At 40.5% G+C, this 22,318-nt stretch overlaps 2 protein-coding genes across 8 annotated transcripts in view; both read right to left on the bottom strand.

The window, feature by feature from the left end:
* Nucleotides 1-11,251, bottom strand: part of RIN3 (Ras and Rab interactor 3) — a 58,433-nt gene extending 47,182 nt beyond the window's left edge. The window contains exons 1-2 of one of the 3 annotated variants that reach the window (XM_021403900.1): nt 692-830; nt 269-356 (exon numbers count right to left, since the gene is read on the bottom strand). Coding sequence is in view for 1 of the 3 variants with exons in the window: in XM_021403899.1 (XP_021259574.1) it covers nt 10,750-10,796 (47 nt within the window). In the remaining 2 variants the exon portion in view is untranslated. Of the gene's footprint in view, nt 1-268; nt 357-691; nt 831-10,749 lie in introns of those variants that run through there. The other 2 variants (XM_021403901.1, XM_021403899.1) reach the window with 2 other exon arrangements.
* Nucleotides 14,522-22,318, bottom strand: part of SLC24A4 (solute carrier family 24 member 4) — a 90,300-nt gene continuing 82,503 nt past the window's right edge. For 4 of the 5 annotated variants that reach the window (XM_021403903.1, XM_021403904.1, XM_021403906.1 and 1 more), the window contains one exon: nt 14,733-21,073. In XM_021403903.1, coding sequence (XP_021259578.1) covers nt 20,921-21,073 — 153 coding nt within the window. In that variant the 3' untranslated portion in view covers nt 14,733-20,920. Of the gene's footprint in view, nt 14,651-14,732; nt 21,074-22,318 lie in introns of those variants that run through there. The other variant, XM_021403905.1, reaches the window with a different exon arrangement.

Raw genomic sequence — 22,318 nt, 5'->3', positions numbered from 1 at the left:
TCAGACACAAATCAAACAGAAAAAAAGAAAATCCACAACACAATGAAACAACAAAAAGCTGTGAGAGAGGAAAGTTCTTGAGCTGACTGCCACCCTTGAGTTAGAAATAAAAAATGAGTTTCTTATTAGGTTGGCAGTGGACAAAGAAAAGATATAGGCAGTTAAGCAAGACACAAGAGGTTCCTGCATTGCAGAGTTCTGGAAACTGGATAATGGAAGTGACAACGAGAGGCTCAGTGTGTCCTATGAAGCAGGCTTTGCTCCCTACCTTGCAGAGCACTGTGTTACTGGTCCACCTTGGTATTGCCTGCGTAGCTCAGGAAGCGGTGCTTCTCAAACTGTGGTCTGTGGACAGCCTGCGGTTGGCAGAGCACTTCCTCTTGCTCACTGCTCTCCTTGTTTCCACTCTAGCATTTATGTCCACCCTTCATCTATTTGGTCTCTGATCCTAAGCTGATACCCTACATGTCCCAGCCTCCCCACTCAGCCCACAAATCACCATGCTTAATAGCCACAGTAGCAGTTGTTCCAGCTGCCAAAAGGTGAAAGGTATGGTAAATCCCCTCATAGCTCACCAATCGACTTTGTTCCCCACCTACTTCACTTTCTGATACAAACACCCTCAACATCAACAGTGAAGGTTTGCACCTTGCAGTTAAAGGCTCGCTTCTGTAAGCTCTTCATTACTCACCAGGGATTTCCCAACTGACCACTTCTGTGAACACCAGCACACTCAGACTGCCAGCATCCCCCTGCCCCAGCTGGACTGGAGTGGGGGAAGTTCTAGCCTGTCTGAGAGCTCTGCTGGTGAGCATAGGGGGATCAGGTGTGGAAGGGCACACCTGCTATTAAATCACTGGGTACAGAAATCAGCAGAAGGAATCACAAAAATGAAGCAGTACAGCTATACTCCATGGGTGAACAGTGTAACCACTGACATACAGGTGGAAGTAATTGATGTATCAAACTATCAGGTAGAAGCAGCCACAACAAAGCAGTGGCAACACCTGTCAGAGCCTCTGGTTTGACCCCATCAACAGCCTTGTATTGCTGGAGCCTTTTAAGGAGGGGGGAAGTATACGTAAATAAATTATTAAGTTACTAGTTTCACTGCATTTCCGAGGCCTGCCTCTGCATTACAAACACAAATGTATGAAGGTATGTATGTACGTCAGAAGGAATTGCATGTTCACAAGAAAACCAAACAAAATGTGAATGAGTTCACATGACTGCTAGTACTCAGCACAGCTCTACTAGCAAACCAGCAGTCCCTCGCTGACAGCCATGACATGGGCAGAAACAAGATAAATACAAGCATAAAAATTCCCTAAAGGAAGAGCCCTCTTTCAAAACTTTTCCTCAGCCCAGCTGTTTCTTGCATTCATGAATGTAGAAATTAACACAGATGGCATACGGTGCATGGGAGCATCACAGGGAGCTTGGGCTAACATATTCTACTGCTGTAACATGCTTTGTACTTCACTCGCTAATTTTACTGTTTTCTTTGTGTAACCTCGCACACACAAACTTCTGCATTCAACAACTTATCTCAAAATATCAACTGTCTTTCTATTCAGTCAAAACACACATTCCAGCCTTAGCAAATTAACCCTGTGCAAGGTTTACTGGCCTACTCCTTACTAACAACAGACAGCGGCTGTCTTAAAGATAAGTTTTTCTCCCCTGTATTTGTAATCAGAGCTCTTGGGTTATTCGTCCTTTGCCTATTTCAAACCCAAATTATTCTCTTAGGAATCTCAGCATATCAGCAAAACTGAAGATTTTTCTCTGTGTGCAAGCAATGAAGGATAATCTGTCCTTCTGCAAGGCACTTTCACTGCAATGAAAAGAGCTTCTGAAATGCAGGCCTAGCCAGAAGGCATTCTTGCCAAGGCCAGAGAAGCCAAAGAAAGCAAGTTTTCCTTAAGAAAAATATTTACTGGGGAATTCTGCTTTAAATTCTCTAGAAAGGTTTGAGAGGAACAGGAACTGGAAATAAATGTTTGGAAGAAAAGAAATGATTCTCTAAAGTGTAAGAACAAAAGAAATTCAGCAACCTTTCCCACTCTATGGTGTCAGTGTGCTAGAAGGGCCCTGCAGAGACACCACCTGGACAGATGAATTTCTTCCATGCCTTCCAGAAATAGGTGACGTGCTGGAAGCTCAAAGCACCCCCTCTTTCACTGCAGGACTGCAGCTATTGATGGAGGTTTCAACTTGCTCTTTCCCAGCTCATCAAGCCAGGAAGGGGAATGAAAACCCTGGGAATGTTCTTTTCTCTGTATTGCATTCACGTAACAAAGAGGGGAAAGGGAAATGGAAAACAAAGGAGACTTCATTAAGAATATACTGTAACATGGCTTACATAAAACCATTTTGTTTCAAACACCACATATTAAAAAAGTTGCACAACGTGTGACAGAGAAAAAAAATATAGCCAAAATATTAAGAGTTAAACAATGTTATAAATGTTGTAAGATAGTTATAAAAGCAAAGGCTTTCCTCACCTTTTGAGTGGATTTAGAGTAGACTTATGAGACACATGAGCAGTCTTCCCCTCTTCCTAAGAAAGACCTGCAAATGTTTGTCTCAGTCATGATTTGCAACTAGAAATGGCCATTTCATCAAGGGAAATAAATCCATTGAACTTTCATCATGCAGCATCTCAAGGAGCAGAGCAAAGGCCTTCAGAGGCGCAAGGCTGGTGTTCTTCCTGTTGGGGTAAGGGCTTTCAAACCAGTCATTCAGTCACTTAAACACAAATATTCATATTTTGGGTAAGATTTCCTTCCAGCATCAGGGTGAATGCATTTAAACTCCTGGTGCTGTTCGTAAAACAAAAGTCTAAATCTATGGACCTACTCTTTATCATTGCTTATCCTTACTCCAGCAGTTTCTTACTCCACATATTTAATTTTGGTTAGACACTGGAAAATAGTGTTTATTTCTTGCTTTGTGATCTGCCTGCATTCACACTGAGGTGAAATTAGAGACTGGTTTCCCCAAGGGAAGAATACAAAGAAGAAAAGGCTTGTTGGGATATTTCAGGAGTGTGGAAAGGCGGTGAGAGGTGCTGGTCTCCCTGTGCAAAGATGGGAGTTCTAATTTGCTGGGCTACGCTGAGTGATGTGCCTGCAGATGGGCATGGCTATCGTTATCATGTGCTGATGGGACAGCCTGGGACCATTAGGACTTGCTGGAGCAGGTGTCAGACACTGCCAGCTGTCTTTGAGGCAGCTTGGAGCTCAGCATGTGACTACAAAACCTGCCAGGCAGCAAGGTAAGTCTGTCACTTCCCACAGCCCCAGCTAAGTCACTGACAGGACCTCAAGCTTGTTCTAACAGCATTTACAGTCACTTGACCATCAGGGCTGAGACATAAATAGACCATAACCAAATATCGTGCCTTCACAGCAGTTAAAGACTGTTGCCATAATCATGTCCTCCTCAAAACATCCGTCTTGTGGCCACCCTGTCCTCCCAGCTGCCATTTATGTCTGATGTGAGGGGTGCGGGGCCTTGTGCTAGGCACAGCTCTCTGACCCAGCTCCCTGCTTTTTGTCTGGAAAGGTTAGCAACAAGATCCAGTCAAAAAGCATCTTGCCAGAGAAAGTATTAGGGTGGGAGTTCAGTTCAGAACTCCACAAAATGCCATATGTTTGTCCCCTGGATGGGAAGGAAAGGAACCCAAAGCCAACCTCTCCCCTGTCTGCTGATTCAGCAGAAGCAGCTCTGAGCTTTGCACGGTGTCTGTTATTTTGTGTGGAGCACTGTGAGTGACAGATTCCTTGGAAAGAACTCAAGGGAAAACAAAAGAAAGAGAGAAGAGAGAAAAAAATCTTGGCAGACAAGATGAAAGTTTGGGCCAGGTCCCAGGCTGTCATTTAGCCAAATATGTGGGACAACCTTCTTTTGCCTACAAGTCTGCTAGCAATTTGCAGATCAGCGTTGCAGGTAGCCAGCAGAGCTGTCAGTCTCCAGGCACTGCTATTTTTTGGTCTCTGTTTCCTTGGTGAAGTTTCCCAAGCAGCACACAACTTAACCCAGTTCACGAGGGGCAGCAACTGCTTCTTTTTCTGCCAAAAGTTGGTTTTCTCCAGAGGGCCACAGGAGGAGGGTACTGGAGCCGTGCAGATTCCCTACATCTGGCAAGGTTTCCCCAGCATCCAAAAGGCTGAATGTGTTAAGCTGTTTTTAACAAAACACTTGAAATTCCCCAGTGACTCCTTTTTCTTGCAAAAGCAAGTAGAAAGTACTTATTAACATGGTCAGGGGATTATTTCAAGTAGCAAGACAGGTCTTTCAACCCCACCAGAAACAACATTGCCCCACGGACCCTGAGGAATTAGACAACAAATACCAGCAACCCCAACCCTTGCAGGACCAGATCTGAGCCAGAATTGCAGACCCATCTCAGAGAACAACTCTCAGGGCATGGTTTCATGCTCCTCCAAATCCAGGGCAATGGCAGGACACTGCCGAAGGTGCAGTCCCCTGACCCCACTTGGACGTATTCCCATCACTTCACTTTTGCTGCTCCACTTGCCTCAGATTGAGAGGCTGTGTCACCTCTAAGGACATTGGTTCAGCACCCCAATCCAGGAGAAAACTCGCCCACCAAAAACAAAAGGCTTTCTGAGAATTGGATTCTGTTTCTGTCCTTACCCAAAAATTTAAATGATGATTTGGGGAAAGGCCAGGGGTTAAATTCTTAATGAGGATTCAGGGAACTGGGCTACAGAGTGACTATAATCAAACCAGCTCCTGCCTCAGTTTCCCTTCCGTCAGTAGCTGTAGTAAATATCCATCTTCAAACGGCTGCTGGGAGGATTAACATTTAGGAAACACCCAGTTTATACCAGCATAAACTCTCTTTATACATGCAAGTGCTTTACGTTAATCGTACAGCATCATTACAATTAGTGAAAACATCTTGCCCATTTTAAAGATATCAGTAATGCAGAAAGCAGAAATCCTTTAGTCAGACATAAATACACTCCCTGTTCAGCCGAAAGGTGATGGAAAGTTTGGGAAAGGCACACTGCAATGCGTATGCATACATTCATCTGTTTGAAAAGAGCCACATACTTCAGCATTCCCTGGCTCGCGTACATCTAATAGAATAACTATTTAGGAAAATGTGACCAGCATAACCAGCTATGCAGCGCTCACATCTGCTAATCCTTTGCTGCTCAAGTAATCATCTTCACTTGAAAAAAAGATTTATACTATTTTGGGTGCAGGCAAAGAGGAACTAAGCACTCCAAACTTCTTGCAGCTGAAACCCCGAGGGAAGCATTACCTTAGCGTCCCTGCATTTGCAAGGTATTCTGACTGAGAGATCCCATTCCTGGAAGTGGTAGAGTTACCGTGGGTAGCTCAGAAGTAGAAAACAGTTAGAGGAAAGGCTTGCAGCTACAGTATTTACCATATTGGGTGATGTCTGTTGCTCTATTGTACTTGCACAGCTTAAATAATGCTGTTTACTTGACCACAGCTGCTTTGCAGTGCTATTTATCCTGTACTCATGCACACACAAACGCACATAAACTTCACAGTCAAAAACACCAGCTGAAAGCTTGCCCTGTCCCTCTGAAAAGCAAGCACGCAGCAGCCTGAGATGGATTTCTATCTCAGTTCCTCTCCACTGCAGTTGCTCTGGACTGACACCAGCACAGCTCAAATTTTGCCACGTGCATGCTTGTGTTGTAGGGGCTGTCTACAACAGGGAGAATGGGATGAGACAACTGCGGTAGAGAGGTAAAATCAGCAAGGAAGTCTTGATTTTTTGGATGATTATTGAAAATAAGCACCATATGCTTAAGGGTCTACTTATCTGCACTGCAATAGCACCCCTAACCCCCTGTACGCATAAGAGCACGCTCATCACTGGTTAGGGCCTGTACCTCAAACTGTTTCAGTAATGCAAAACACACTGTGGTGAATGGATGCGGCTGTACCACCCTTGAGGAGAAATCCATCTGTAATCCCACTGCCTTAGGGGTCAGCTACAGTGTGAAGGGCCAGCCAGCTGGAATCCCAGAGGTGGAGAAGTCGGAGGAGGAGGCAGGTGGATTTTGTGCTTGGTTACAGGAAAGTGACACTGTAGGGACCATAGCCAGCTGTGAGAGGTCACAGGAGCTCCTCTGAACCCTACAAAGCATGTGTGTGTGTGGTGGGTGGGGTGGATAGAAGTTGAATTAAAGACAACTGAGTGATCTAAAGCCCTGAGATGTCCCTGAAGAGATACAAGAATTGCTACTTAATTGCCTTTTAAGCATGACTTTGCATTAACTGCTTCCACTGTTTCCTGACCGTCTTCTTAAAACTACTCTTTTGCAGTAAAATAATCTTCATCTGTTCTTCTTCTCAGTTTTAATCTGTAGTTATTCTGAAGGTAAATCTAAAGCCTTCTTTGCAGCATGAATGCTTCAAACATTTAGTTAGGAAAGTTTGATGAGACTTCAGGGACATTGCACAGCTTTTAGTAACCTTTGATGACAATACCTACCCTCTTCTCACAGATGCATCTGTGGATTCTGTCACAATTCTTGCGGTCAGAATTTGGTCAGTCATTCTGAACAGCTGCCTTTTCTTTCTAGTTACACCTCCAAAGAAATATTTCTTTCTATTCCCAAATGAAAAAACCCTCCTCCCTTCCAAAATGGCTAAAAGTTTGTGATGAACACTACGTCGTCCTAGATTTGCTAAATCACTTAAATTGCTGCTCTCTTTAGCAATTAAAGCAGGCAAGTACTTAAGGCTCTGGGAAGTGAACCTTGCTGCAGCTTCTTTTTCTAATAGATTGTCTTTAATTATTTGTTTTTCATGTCTGTTTTTTTAGTTCATTTTAGGGACTCCTTCTGAGTGTCACGAGCCTGTATTTCTGACCTCAGAGGAGGCATCTATATTTATTCATGGATGAATAAATGGATAAAATAGATCCTCTTTCAGACATGTGAACTGTATACATATGGTATGGTAAAGGTTGAAGTGAACCCAAATTTGTGCCAAGCAACCCTCAGAGCTACTCTCCAGGACACACTGATCAAGGTGTGTACCTGTACACACAGAGTGAGACAGGTGCATGCACTCATGCGTGTATTTTACAGCCCATATGGCATCTAGGTTGGAAGCTCAACAATACAAAACAGCACATACCCATTTAGGACAGGAAGTGAGAAACTATCTTTAGCTGAAACTGTAGTGGAAAGGAAAGGAGATGAACAGAAGGCTGTTTATGTTTGTGTCTGCATTTCTATGAATACTGATATGGGTCTGTCTGCAATGATGCAGACATTCCTGCTCAAGGTCAGTATTTCCAGCATGGTCTGTGCCCTAGCAAGAGAAGGGGCAGCTGTCTTCTGCTCTAGCACCCTGTTGCACAATGTGCTCAGAGCAGTTGCTAAAGTTGGTGGTGATCACAAGACGAATGAGCAAACATTCTTCATTAAATGAATTCCAAGAGATTTCAGATCCATTCTCTGCAGGCGCCAAACTCATGTGTCTTTAGAGAGCACCTCTTTCTTTGTATCTTTACAGCAATTTCCTGATCCTGGTGCACCGCATAGCCATTTTCTTCCGGAGTAGCATCATCCTCTGGGAATGGAAAATTTCCTCCTTTATCAGAGCTTCACAGACAGCAGAGTGATTTGATGATACTGATTTGTTTCCAGCTGCTTGAACTGCCCCCCTACCCCACCTAAACACTGCATCTCATGTGCTCTACGTGGAGGTTTTCTTTGAGCAGCACTTTGCATTGTGCCCAGGACCTCCTGGGGGCCAGCAGAACTTGCACACTGATTCAAATCAGGTTAGTTTATAGCTCTTCTCATAGGACAGCTCTTGAGAAAAGAGGTTTTTTGTTCATTTTTTAATTGTTTTATCTGTAAATGCTGGCATTAGATTTATTTACATCACTACAGAGACAGGTATGTAATCCTGCAGGAGAGTCACTTGATATGAGTCATTTTTTGGCCAACAAGTTACCTAAAAGATCCCATTCCAGCATAAATGATGGGTCTGACAGAGTGCTTACCAGAATTGATCTCTGGTCTACTCTACACAGGAGATCAGATTAGATAATCAAAACAGTCCTCTTTGAAGCTAAAATCTGCGAACTCATGCAAGACCTTCAATTCTCAGACTCCTCCAGTTCTTCATCTCTTTATTCTACATATATTGCATGAAATCACTGTCAGTTAGGATGGTAGACATGTCACAGAAGAGATGTACGATCATCACTTCATTAACTAGCCTGATGACCCAGAAGTAGGAATCACTGCAACTCATCCCCATGGCCTTAAACCGTCACTGTCCTGAAAGACTATTTACATTTGCATATTGCAGGTGACATCAGTCTCAGCTCCTGTCTGCTCTTCTCATTACCTCCTCCATACATTTGCCAGATGTTGGAATGGAGGCATATACCTTTCCTTGAAACCATGGTCACCAGGCTCAGTCAGCTCACATTTCTCCAGATGTTTTGTGATCTCATCACTTATTAATGTTCCTAGCTGAGTTAGCTTGACTCTAGGTCATGATAACTGGTTATAACCACCTTGCTCCTCACCAACTCGTTTTGGAAGAATTCCGTAAGACTGATTTCTGTCAAGCCCTTAGTTACCCTCCTCCCCACAGTTATCTCTGCAGAGCTTTTAGTTTCGGACACAGATTTCTCCCCAGAGTCTTACTGCCATTTCAGAGGTGTAAGTCAGCAAAACCTCCCTATTGATTTGCTACAAGCAAAATAGTCCCTTCAGTCGCTACTAGGAATAGATGCATGGATACCTTCCAGCTTGCCAAGATACTTCTATAACTGTTTGCACTGTCATAGTTCTGTGCACGTGAGAAAGCTTTCACATTTAATTAGTACCCTGAAGACCCAAGTGGACAAAAGCACAATCTCAGCAACTGCTCATGCAATTTTTGTGCTCAGTATTTTAAAACTGGGTCCAAACTTTTCAACGGCACCTTACCTCTGTTACCATCTCTTTTGAAAGTTACCAATTTTATCTACAAATACTTTGTGAAATTGGTGCCCAATTGCACGTGACTATAACAGAAAATTAGTCAGGAGTAATTCTGCAATGTGTTGGAGGCTATAAAGTATGCAAGCTGAAGTGTAATTTTGAGGATCTTCAGGAATATTGTGGCATGTAAAGAGAGCTGAAACAGAATTTTTAAATACTTAAATTCTTATTTAAGAGTGGGAGATAGTTAATATGATAGATAAAAAAAGACAGTCAGTACTGAAATAAAGGAATGTCATTAAATTATTCATATTATCACATACTCATGAACCACATGCACCATGCCCATTCATACTTCAGCATTGCTGCAACCACTTATTTACTGTCCAAGTCCAGGGCTTATGGCTTATTTTCTCCTGCAGCTCTAAACTGAACGCAAATCTTTGCAAACATGTGGCTCCTTTCAACCACGCTGAGAAAGAGATCAACAGTATAAATCTTCCACTTTCTCAGTCTGTGGCATCTTAACTATCACAAATGCAGGGAATATCTACAAAGTGCAAATTCTTTGGATTACTGAATTCCTCCTATCAGTCTACTGAGATTGGCTTCTTTTATTTTTTCCCTTAAGGCTGTGTGTGTGATCTTTATCCTTTAGTGTTTGACATTAACTTGAACTGAGTAATTGTACCTTTGAACAGGCGTGACTTTGTTCCTTGCAACTCAGTAAAAAATGTGAAGTCAAAAGCAATGGAAGCAGGGTTTTTCCTCTATACCCTTCAATCTGTGTGCACATTTGGGAACAGTGCTATGGTGAAGCTATAGCTCCCTGTCAGCAGCACTTTTAGCCCCTTTTTGAGTTTGACATGCAGTATACTCAGTGCTTGAAAATGCAAGCATAACACATCCATCCACCTATACAGCTTCTTTGGCTGCACCCATCACAGACACATCTGGGAGCTCTTACTCATGGGAAAGAGGCCGTCCAAGTGTGTCAGACAGATAAAAACCACTCTTATTATCTGGTATTACATGTTTTTCCAAGGAAGGTGATGGAAGTTTTCAGCAGCTACGTCATTTTCCCCTGATTGTTTTCAACAGGAAACAGAAATGCTCAGCTTCAGGCATCAGCTTTAAGATATAACTGAGCCTTGAGCAGATTCCAGCCTGATCCTGGAGTCCCAGCAGCTGACCCAACAGCTGTCCTCCAAATCAAAACCATTCTCTCCCCCACTGTTTCCTCAGAGCATGAACCTGCAAGGTGCGGCGCCTGTTCACCAGGAGCAAGGAAAGCCTGGAATCTTTTCCTATGCAAAAGTGCACCTGAAGTCTCCTGGGAGTCTGTGGGCACGGTTTGTGCATACCTTCGCTATGCAGAGCTGGATTGACTGCCAGCTCATATGGACAAGCCCTTATCTGATACTCAGCATTTCAGCAGAAATAAAGCAAGCCTCCCAGAAAAGATCTGCCGTGTTTCCAAAAGCACAGATCTCTCTTCTGTCCTTTCCCCTAAATTGCAGCTCAAAATTCATGCTTATTCTTCCCTAAATAGCTGAGATTCAAGCTAAATAAAGGTACTGCTGTTTGTTTTCAGTTGAAACACGTTAGCTAAAGGAAATACTGTAAATTACAGCATGAACATGCCACACCAGCGTGAATGTATAGCTGATAGCTCCCCAGCCAGCTTGCAAACGCAGTTGAGGGCTCTTTGTTAAGTGGGAAAAGCAAAGCAACGTAGTTATTAGAAACAAACGGTCATGTAAGTTTCAGGACTTACCCTGAGTCATCCCTGGCTCCCTCCTCTCCGGCTGATGTTTTCATCATTACAGCAAACTTTAAGACACTTTCTGTTTCACAGTGGCTTTAGAGTTCCTTGGTAAAGAAAGCAATTCCTTTCCATCGCTGAGCAGAACATCCACATCCTTTGGTATTGTGTTGAAGATGATATTTCAAGGGGCAGCAGGGGGAGGATGTTTAAAACCAACTTCAGGCTCAGTAGTGTCGGAGGGCAGACGACTAAACAAGCGCTGAAATGAAAGCAAACTACCAAGAAGGTCTGATTTTAGCCTCTCTTATTTCTACTTCCTGTATTTATACGAACAGGGGATTTCAGGAAGAGGCAGTCTTTGGTGGTCAAGGGTGTGTGTGTGTGTGTATTAGAAAGCCATATTTAGTAGTGAAGGCAGGTTAACCTTATTAGAAAGAAGGGCCTGAAACTGTCAGCTTCTATTTTGTTTCTCTAACTTAAGTAAATACAGGAGAGTTTGTTTTACACACTACAGGTATATCAGTAGGCAACAGAGCATGGTGAACTTTGTAAAGCATTTTATAAGGCAGCAAGGCATTAAGCCTCCGTCTGCAAATTCCTGAAGCATGTGTATTTCTATTGCTTGAGTAACTGGAACCAGATGGAGCTTGGAAACCTTTATATTTACACAGGACCTGGGAAAATGAAATGTCTAATACAGGCAGAGGACAGTTATGCAAAGAAGTTAATGCAGAAGGTAATGATAAGACTGTAAGACTGCTAGTAAATGAACAGCTGTCTGTTTGACCTGGAGTTACTTAAGTGGTTGAGTAGTTTGCTGTACTGAAAACCCAACTGAACAGAGACCAGCTGTGGAGGTTGGGAGCTGACAGATGTGTTGTCAGACAGGGATAGTGGCACTCCTGCTTGGCAGCTCTATTATTCAGGAAATATTTGATGTTGGGGGAATGCATAATGGAAAAAAGCAAAGTAGAAATATGAAGCAGAGGCAGAGAAAAGCAATTGTGTAGAACAGAGAAGGAGATGACGGTAACTCGTTTCTCCTTTTATTTTTAGAAGAAATTTCTCAGCTTTCTAAGATATTGTCCAGTAAATACTTTGCCATATAGCCTACCTTGGAAACAGAAATGTCAGGCAGCTGCCAGTGTATCAGCATGAGAGAAACCAGACTTGTGTAGAACACAGAGCCTGTTCTGCTGGCCTGAGCTGGGAGGAACCAGGGGAACCCTTACTCTCACCTAGACCCACTTGTGTAACGTTTCTCAAGGGTTTTTCAGTCAAACCTTTAACTTCTGTTGGCATTAGGAAATCTATCTTCTAGCTTCCAGAAGGATTTCTCTTAGAAAATCAAACAGCCTATGATGGAAAATTCATGACCCTTCTACAGGTGTCTTACTGTTTAATTATCAGTATCATCCAGATTTCAGACCAGACTTTTTGCTTAAGATTTCGGTTATTGTATTGTATTGTATATTCTCTTCTACTAAAGTTAAGGAGCTCTTTGCTGCAAATCATGTTGTCAGTTTTAGACAATTATGAACTCATTCAGTGCTGCATTTAGCTCTTAGACAAACTGGTTGGCTGAGATTCACTCATCCCTCTCCTCGGGCTTGCCATATCTCAGCTATGAATCTTTCTGTTAACTGGAGTACTGTTGGTTCTGGGCATAGAGGTCCAAGAAAAAGTACACTCCAAATTTGTTCACCAACTTGGCACCTTTGAAATACACCTTGGGTATCAGCATAAGAACAAGTTTCTAGGTGCATTCCACAAATTCATCCCCATGCCAGGATTTCATTTCCCTACACTGCAACTCAACTGGGACCAGGCCAAGACCCAGTGAGTTCACCCTTGCTTATTTGGGAAACAAAGACAGAAAGCTTCAAGGGTGAGCTGTTCTGCATGAACCTCTCCAGATGGAGAAACCTGTGATTACACAAAGATGCAGCCATCCTAGGCAAAGAAATAAGATCTTGCAGATGCAGATCAGTTTTCAGCAAGTGATAGGCTTTTCCAAAGATGCTGTTAGGCAAGAAGTACTATTAAAAACACACAGGAAAAAAAATCCAAAAATACAGAATACAAAAATTCAGTACTATAGTGATCTTTCAGTTTGACATGATTTGAGAAAAACTCTTCTTTTGTTTCTTGTGAAATCTTTCACACAATTGATAATGTACAGGCTCAGAAATTTAAAGTTTTGAAAGTATTTGTGTTAAAGATAGCTGGCAAAAATTCTTGAAAAAGACTTTTTTTCCTCACTAAATTTTTAGCATCTCTGCAATATAGTTAAGCATTTCTGTAAAATACATAAAATATGGAAATTAGGACAAATTTTAATGTAAAAGATTTTGTCAGAACTTTTGTGGGTGTTTTTCTTAAGCCAGAGATCTGACAGGCTTGGAGTGAGACACTGCGTTGTAGGATCAGGCTCTGATAGTACACAATTATGCAAAAGCTAAATGACAAAGAAATAGACAAACACTGCAAAATGCCACTTCTTTGAGATACATCCAAGTCAAACAGGTTTTAGAAAAAGAACTCAATACTTTGAGGATTATTTAGATGTGACATATTCATGAAACTAATTTTCAGCCTAAGAATTACTGCAATTTCAGTGTGAGCTAGAAGCTGGGGGGGAATTCTTGTCTTTTTTAGGGCTGATTCACCTTTTCCATCTTAAACCACACCATTTGGCAGAGTTGGGAAGGTTTAAAAATGGTGTATGAGAGAAGTCCTTAAGTGCACTTTGGTTTTACTAAAGTGCTTTCAGCCTATGCACAGATTACACGACAGTTTTGCTTTCCACACAGTAGGACGCAGTTGCATCATGGTATATTCCTGCAGGAATCATCGTCATGCCTACTGTGTCACTAATCCATAGATTATGCGCCTTTTATAAAGCCTATTACATAACAGATAATGATGGGTCATGAGGTCAAATGTAGGGAGGATTAAAAGAATGGGTACTTTCTACAGTCGGATTTCAATTCTTAGACATTAATTCTGTAGGGAAGAAGGAGTCATTTCCTCAGAAACAGCTAGCCTAGCATATACCAAAGAACAAACCCTCATGCAAAAGTCAGAGAATTGCTTTTCTCCACTTCACAAGGACTTTTCTGTAGATACACAAAAACACAGTGGCTAATCACAGGTTTTATACAGTACAGGGATCCCAAAAGCATGCACTGTGGTTATGAAAAATGAGGTCAAACTATTACTTTTCTGTCACTTGGAGTAAACTGACAAGGAGTATTAATGGGAAAACTTTTGCCTAATGAAATAGTTAATAAACCAGTATATGAGAGAAAGGTAATTCCTTGTTCCTTCTTCAAAGCACTGAATTTAAAAGCTTTCCTTCAGTCCAGAAGATACTGCATCAGAGACTGTGTACCTATCCCAGAAGTCATCTGAGACCCTGAGATAGCTGTCTGTCTGCCTTTTAGAATAGGTAATCAAGAGTAAGAGGGACTATTTTTTCTCTTTGTTATCTCCAGAGCCTAGGTAACCGGGAAGGTGCAGTAGCACTGTGGGGGGCTTTTAGACCTTGCTTCCATTCTCTTTTGTCAGCATTCAGTACCCAGTGGGAACCCAACAGGTTCCACTATACCGTGGGGCCAACGTACTGTGATCTGGATGTTTCTGAGACTGCCATATTTGTTCTGGATTGGTGCCTCAGTACAGCAGACTATATTCTCAGCAGATAAAACATTTCTAGTCCCAAAAGAGCAAATAATGCATTTTGGAATTGCTGTGAATCAAACTGATACACTTAACTCACCCCAAAATATTGGCTTGATCCAAACGATAATCCCTTGAACAGACGAAAACGTGGGCCTTCTGTCTTTCAGTTCAAATGAAAGAGTCCAGATTTCAGCAAGAAAGTGCAGGCACACATCCTAGTTGGGTCCTGAAATTTTAGATTTTCAATAATAAATAAGAGAACACTTCATATGCTCTCATCATCTGAGAAAGATACAGCAAACACTCCAGTAGTTCTTATATAATTTATTGATAGTGTACATATGTTGATAATACAGTGCATTACAATACTGACTGCTAGAATCTTTTATAAATGCCTATTTAACTATTTTTCTTAATTTTCCACAACAAAAATAATTGAATATCATGCCAACATTTTGTAACAAATTATCACATTAAATCCATATGGATTTCATGACATATTTATCTGTACAAAGGACCCCATATACACAGAGCATTCACAGTGCATAAGGTCACAGTCATTGAAAAAATAAATAACATGATAAATAGAATTTTGTTATTTACAGTTTACAAACTCATCCCTTTCTGTTTTCAAAGTAAGCAGTTCTAGAAAGTTTTAATAATATTTAAAGAGGTACTGCACCACCTAAGGGTGCACTGCAAATGGCTGTTAAGTATCAAGCATGGGGAAGTTTAAAAGGTTCAGAAGTTATTTTAACAATCATAAATGATTTCAAATTCTTGCTTGCAATGGAGGAGATAGCAAGTGCTAAATTCTACTCTCAGTTCCACCGATGAAAATTCATGCCAACTACCAGGACATTAATGAGTGCTGGCATTACTCCCAAGAACACGAAGGCAAGAATTTGGTCATAACTTCACTGCAGAATTTCAGCCATTTGGAACACTGATGCTTCTGGAGAAGCAGACTTAGGAGCATTCATTGTGTACCCAACTGGTATATGAATGAAGGCAATAATCTTTTCTGCAAAATCCTCTGAAAAGAAGCATCACAATCTTTCCAGAGACTTTACCTGTCTGGTTTTGATATATTCTGATAACCTTTAGATTTTGTCATAATTCCCTATTGCTATAAGTCAACCTTTATATTTGTTTTTCAAGTTTACCAAGACCATCTCAACGATAAGACAGCAACAATCACATACATTCTTTGTGCAATTAAAAAAAAATGGAATTATATTCAAACTGGTAAGTCTTGTAGGAAAATATCCAAGTGACATTAATTTCCTACACTGTTTCATTTATTTCAGAAGTTTCCTGCATGTCAGAAGTATGGTAGGAAGCAGAACATGTAACGTACAAACTGCCACAATCATTATACATCTCAGCCTGCAGAGAAGGAGCTATACGTACTTCAAATTTCAGGATAGGGTCTCACAGCTTTCTCCGGGGAGAAAATAGAAGGACCTCACACATGGGGAAAGAAAATGCATGCTCAATTTATTCAAATCGTGGTTTATAAATATGTGCACGCTAGGTCAGGAATTAGAACGCACATATCAGTTAAACAACATTCTTCTCTGCATCAGAACGTTGAACACATGCATACAGAATTTTCAAAATAGCTTAAGGAAGTAATAACGGGTAATAGGGGGCTTGGTAGAGAATTGGTACAACTAAATGCTGTCATTTACCTGTGTAATCATCATATAACCTAACCCTAACCCAAATCCCATCACTCAATAGACTGAAAAATCTAGATTTCAAAGAAATATGAAGGAAAATGTGTAGTGAATGTCTGAGCTGCAGAGCTTTTCTTGTGAGTGTTTTAACACAAATAAGTGAAGGATTTGAGCCTTGCAGTGATAGAATATTATGTCCAACGGTGATGCATTTCAATACTTCAAAAAAAGATTCTTTGGTTTCACCTGGCTATCAGTGTTACTTTAGTGTCTGTTTCATATTACACTAGGTCTGATCTTTCCTTGGCATGGATAATCAGGCAGTATTTATACAGCTTAAAGCACTCCACCAAAAAAAATCTAAAAGTGGTACACAAATAAATGACATTATGATTGCAAGAAATCCAAAAACGGAAGACATCAAAACTCATGTGGGATTTGTGCAACTAGAGCAAACACACAATAAAAACAAGCGTGTATAATTAAAGCACAGTCACAAAGGAAATCAAAGAATAGAGTCTTCCCTATAATTACTGTATAAATATCAGACTTGGAAGACCTTTTCCATTTGCTTACACATTAGTAGAATGTTTACTAATACATACAATCTAAAACCTGAAACTAATTCTATGTTAGTCACAGCTGCAGCAAGCATAACATAAAGTAAAATTGGCACGCCAATGACTGAGCCAGGAGAAAGATGGTTGACTGCCATACGTGTCGGGAAGACTTAAGGTATTCAACTAGGCTGGACTTCAGCCTACAGCAGATCATCACACAGTCATTTTAAGATAACTGTAACTGTAGCTTTTTAGATTTAGGCATACAGATTCCAAGCCTGAAATCTTTATTTGGGCAATATTTTCCATGAATCAGTGCGACTCAGAGTACCAAATTTGAACTTTTATGAGACAACTTTATAATGTAGTACAAGAGTTAGAGTCTATATGGAATCAGACACTTCTGAATTCAATGGAAACACCCCCATGCAGTCACTATAGATAGATCTGCACTCTGTGGATCTATGTGGGACTGTACTACTCCAGTGGAACTGCAGTACAGAAGAGCTGCTAAAAGCCCTGCTTGGCCAGCAGTAATTCAGTTTTTATGCTGTTTGTACACCAGGAAAGGTACGCAGTTTTGAAATCTTTGGGACAGGGAACCAGTTCTCCTCTTAATTCACATGAGTGGAAATCCAAAGTGGTGTCAGCAGAGCAGAAATCCATAGATTCTGGCCAAACCTTTCAACTTGAGTGGGAAATAAAAATTGTAGACTACAAAACAAATAACACAAGAGAAGATCTGAGTGTGATAGAAAGCCCAGAAATCATGCTCTGCTGTCATCAATCCAGCAAGGCACTTAAATGTATGTTTAGTTTTAAGCATGGACTCAATCCTGATGAAGTTAAGCTTTGCTGGATAAGGGCTATCTCTTTCTGCATTGTATTACTCTTCAGAGTTAGTAGGCTGACAATTTTCAGCATCCTCAAGCTTTCTTTTCACTGTTGAACTGAACGTTAACTTACACAACATTGTGACATACATTCCAATCTCAGCCAGCTAACTTTTGCAATGGTTAGTAAAACAAAATGGCTACAAAATTTTCCAAACCCAATCTGAACAGATGCAATACAGAATTGTAGAAACCTCAGAGAGCCAAGTGCAAATCATTACTTTTCTTCATTGGAAAATGGCAAAATTTGTAGTAGTTTCCTGACACAAGCAAATTATTTACTGTACATATGAAAGGCACTAGTCCGCTATTACTCAGCAATATTCTCCTGAATTACTGACGCATTCTGAAGTGGGTATCTGACATACAGCAATTTGTCAATTAGATCTTTCTCGGTCCATTCAGTTTATCTGCATGGCTTGCCTATAATTACCATCTTTATTTATTTTAGCATATTGGTAATGAGTATACAGGGACTCTAACTACTTCATATGACCATGTGTCATCAAGGCCCTGATACAGCATCTAATAATTCTTTGGCAAACAATATATCCCTGGTCACATGGTTGTGTCAGAGGAGAATCCTACTAAAGTTATTTATAATGATAAGCATGGCATGATACCTGTCTTGTAAAAGAAGATGTACACGAAACTGCCTCAGAAAATGCAGCATTACAATTCAATAAAAATTGTCCTGCAGCTGGTGTACGCTTTAGGGAGGGCTATACACCAACAGGATCTGTTGTGCAATTTAAGGTCAGCATTACTTTCCAAGACTGTCTCTTCCTACAGCAGAACACTCCTGTTTTCTGGAGCAGGTGATATTCAGTTTAGGAAAAATAACTTTAAATAATGTCTCAAGGACTCATGGCATTAGCAAACACAATTTCATGCATTTTTGAGCTGGGGATTGGCTGCTACGGAACAAATTGGTGCCCCTACTCTTTTAAAGTTATCTGGCTCAGAAATACAAAGATACAGTGCAGTTTGATAGATCTGACACTGTAGACATCGATGCCCTCATCACTGTCAACTCAGCTGATCACTAGGCAGGTATTCAAAACTAGATTTTGGAACTACTATTATGTACTGTAAATACATCTGAGTTGCCCAAACTGCACAGAAGCTGCTGTAGGCAACTAGTTCTCCAAGCCCAGCCTCTATCTCTGTTCCTTTCAGGCTCAAATTTAAGCCATCACGAGAGGATGAGCAGCATACTGTCCTCCTGAAAAAAAGCAGAGAAGACAATAAAAATAGAGAGGAATGCTCCTACAGTGGTGCACTTTCACAACCTTTCTGCAAAAGAAGACTCAAGGAAGAAAAGAAACCTCTTCAGCTTTGTTGCTACACAAGAGCAGAAATGTCTTGAATGCCAGGAAACAAAGTCATCTACATAACTGAGAACAAATGTGTTTACTGTCATGCTTGGCTATTCAATACAGCATTTTAATAATGCTGTATTTGTTGCCAACTTAGGACTAGCTAGTTTAACTACCCAACTACCTAATTAAGGTGAAAAACCCTAACTGGGTACTAATACTGACATTTATTACAAAGTGTAAAGCAAATAACAAATACGCTGCTCCTTTTCCTGTAGGATTTCATTAAAAGGATCCAATTCCTAAAAAAGTTCAACAGCAGAATCCACTCTTTAACTTGTATCAAAATAGATTTTAAATAGCCTTAATTGTAAACACGTTGCCTGGTGTAAAAAGTGTCCTACATGTGAGCTGGTTGAACTGAATTATTTATCAGGTATGCCAAGACAAGGAACTTTTAAATTTAGTTCTTATTTACTAAGGTTCTTTAGTATGTTCTCAGTGACACAGTAATGGGAAGTTTTATATATAGCCTTAAGTGCAAAATATTAATATATTTAAAAATGCATCAACTTTTAGTTGATAGATTTGTTTTGGTTTATAAACATTAAAAAACTAAAAAAATCTACATATAAAGTTAACTGTGCTTCTTTAGAAGATCTTTCAGTCATATACAGCTTTAAAGTTTAGTAGCAAGGCAAAATATGCACACTGTCTTGGTGGTTTTCAGTCTTATGACTACTACAACGTGGAATGTTACCCATTATTTTTAATAGTCTGGGCCAGATCCTGCTGTCATTTACATTCAGAGTTATTCCTTATATCAGTTTTAGGCTGGTGGACAGGATACCAAAATCTGGCTTCTACTGGGGCTTAAAAAGAAGTATACTGTATTTCAAAACTCGTATACAATCAAATCAAGGATCATGGTCTCTTAATAGACTCTTTATCTATATCTTATGCATTACTGAGTGTCAGACACCCATCTTCATTAAGCTTCTAGAAATATATAAAGAATGGAGTATGTATCAGCTTCTTGACTGATGAAGTAAGCTTACTTCCCCCACTAATCAAATTAAATTAAATCATAACCAAGGTGGGTATTGTTGTCAGACAGTCTGGATTATGCCTGGATACTATTCTCAACTGACAGCAACAATTGATAGTTACTGAGCACCCAGTTGATTTTATTTGATTAGTTTCTTCTGAACTTACAAATGAGCTTACAAGGGCCAATGCAAAATATTTCTCATGGTGTAATATTCCACAAATTTTCATTTATATTTACATATACAGCATTACTCATTAATGATAAAATGTATTTTTCAAGTATGAATTTCTGCATATAATTCTCTTCTTCACTATGCAGACAGTCAAACTTTTAGAGTGCATCATCAGAAGTGATACAACATACAACCATTTCCTCTTCTTTCTCTGCCACACTGCCACACATCTTCTTTGAAAAGAATGCTAAATATTCAACACTGCCATCAAAAACTGTCATTGCAGTTTCTCTATAAGCAGAGCACTTGAAGGGGGAAATGATGTCCTCAACAGTGCATGCCTGATATGTGCCTTGGACTTTCTGGTCCTGTAGTTTAGATATTTTGACGAAGCCAAGAAAAGTTCTGAACTCGCCTCCTTTCCTTCCACGGAAAGTAAGTGTCAAAAGCAAAAGAACTATAAGGATTTTTCTCCAGTCTTCTTGTTAACCTTGTTGGTAGTGTTTGACTGTCTGCAAAAGGAAAATGAACAACAACAGAAAGTCCCATAAATGGGGACATTTGAGAGTACCGCGTAAGGTCCACACAGCTTCATGACTGAGCAGCAATATCCAGAGGAGTTAAATGCTTTGGTTGCCTTGAGCTAGCATGTTACAAGAAAGGTATGCTTTCCTTCCACATAGGTAAAAGTGCTTGGTAGCTGATGAAGCAGGAATGACACTCAAATTAGTGATGGAAAGAAGGTAGAAATGTGAAATGTCTCCTGTCATTTATAGCACAGGTAATCAGAAGAATCGCAGTCTCTCTCCTTACAGTGGCTTAAAGTTCTTCTCGGCACATAGGGAGGTTGACAAAGGTGAAGACATTAAACTCTATCAATATAGAGAAACACAGGAAAACAGCATAAAGAAACAACACGTAGATGCCTAATTTCCTGTCAAGTTTCCACTTATTTACATGGATCCCAAACACCTGCAAGCAAGCAAAGTGTTAGTTAATTACGTCCCATAGGAGACTTTTGGAAACGATTATAAGACAAAATGAGAGCCTCTTGAATTAGAGATCCTGAACCAAGATAAAAATATATTCTTGGTATTTTACAGATTAAAAAGGCAAAGTATGTTTTTTTGATCAAGAATGTAAAAGCCCAATCCAATAACTCAAACTCTGGCCTTACTCTCACTTGTCTAAAGACCCCTTTACAAAACATTAAATGAACTCACTCTAAGGCCACTTGAGAAGTTCTTCATGTAACACAGAAACAGACACCTAGGTAGCATAGTAACACATCTGCATAATCCTCCCATGTACTCGAAAGTGCTGGTTACCAATACGCATGCAGCAATATCAGATACAAATGTCTAAAGAACTTTGTTGTATAACAGGCATCGTGCAGTATGGCAGAACTAGAGATGGGAAAAGAACAGGCTCCCACAGCTTGTATTAGCAGATGCACTAGGAAGTTAGTGGCAAAGTGAACAGACCTGGGTATTCTATCGTAAGTCATGCACAGGTGATATGAAGTTTTCTAAAATCTAGCCATGCAACAGCGTAGCATCTCCAGTGATGATCCCCTCCTCTACGAGAGACTCCACAGGCAGTGAAAGATATTAGTTTAAGTGGGTATTTTTATACCTTTGGGATTTGATTCTTTCTACAGATAGCTCTCTGGGAGTCAGCAGGATCACAGTACCCTAAGTACCAGCAAACTGACTTTTGAAGCAGAACTATTGTTTCACCTTAACAAGCCAGTATTATAAGGGTGAGCGGTACTCAACATGCCTATTCAAAGTCCTGAGGTTCACAGCCCTTACAGACTAGTCTTCATTAAGGGTTTTGGCTACAGTGCATTGTTAGTCCAGGCTGGCTTGAAAATCAGAGACAGGAGGATGAAAAGAGGGATGAAGCATACCTGGGTCTTCCCCAGCACAGAATACAGACAGACCTAGGGTATGCAGCTGGACACAGGACCAAAGGAGTATTACTGGATCGCATAATGTCAATACTGTCACTGAAATCAAAGGGATCTACACACTTCTAGCATCTCATCTGCACCAAATGTCAGATTTCAGTCCTGCCATTGGAAGACAATGGCAGCTATTCTACTCATGGTGTTGTTATAAGAACAGTACTTTAAAAGAATCAATACTTTGGGGATGATAGGTACTTCCAGTTTTTCCTTCTAGAATATGGGATATAAATAACTGATAAGTATTT

This window comes from Numida meleagris, chromosome 6, assembly GCF_002078875.1.
Source record: "Numida meleagris isolate 19003 breed g44 Domestic line chromosome 6, NumMel1.0, whole genome shotgun sequence".
NCBI classification, from domain to species: domain Eukaryota; kingdom Metazoa; phylum Chordata; class Aves; order Galliformes; family Numididae; genus Numida; species Numida meleagris.
This window is presented reverse-complemented; position numbering and strand designations above follow the sequence as displayed.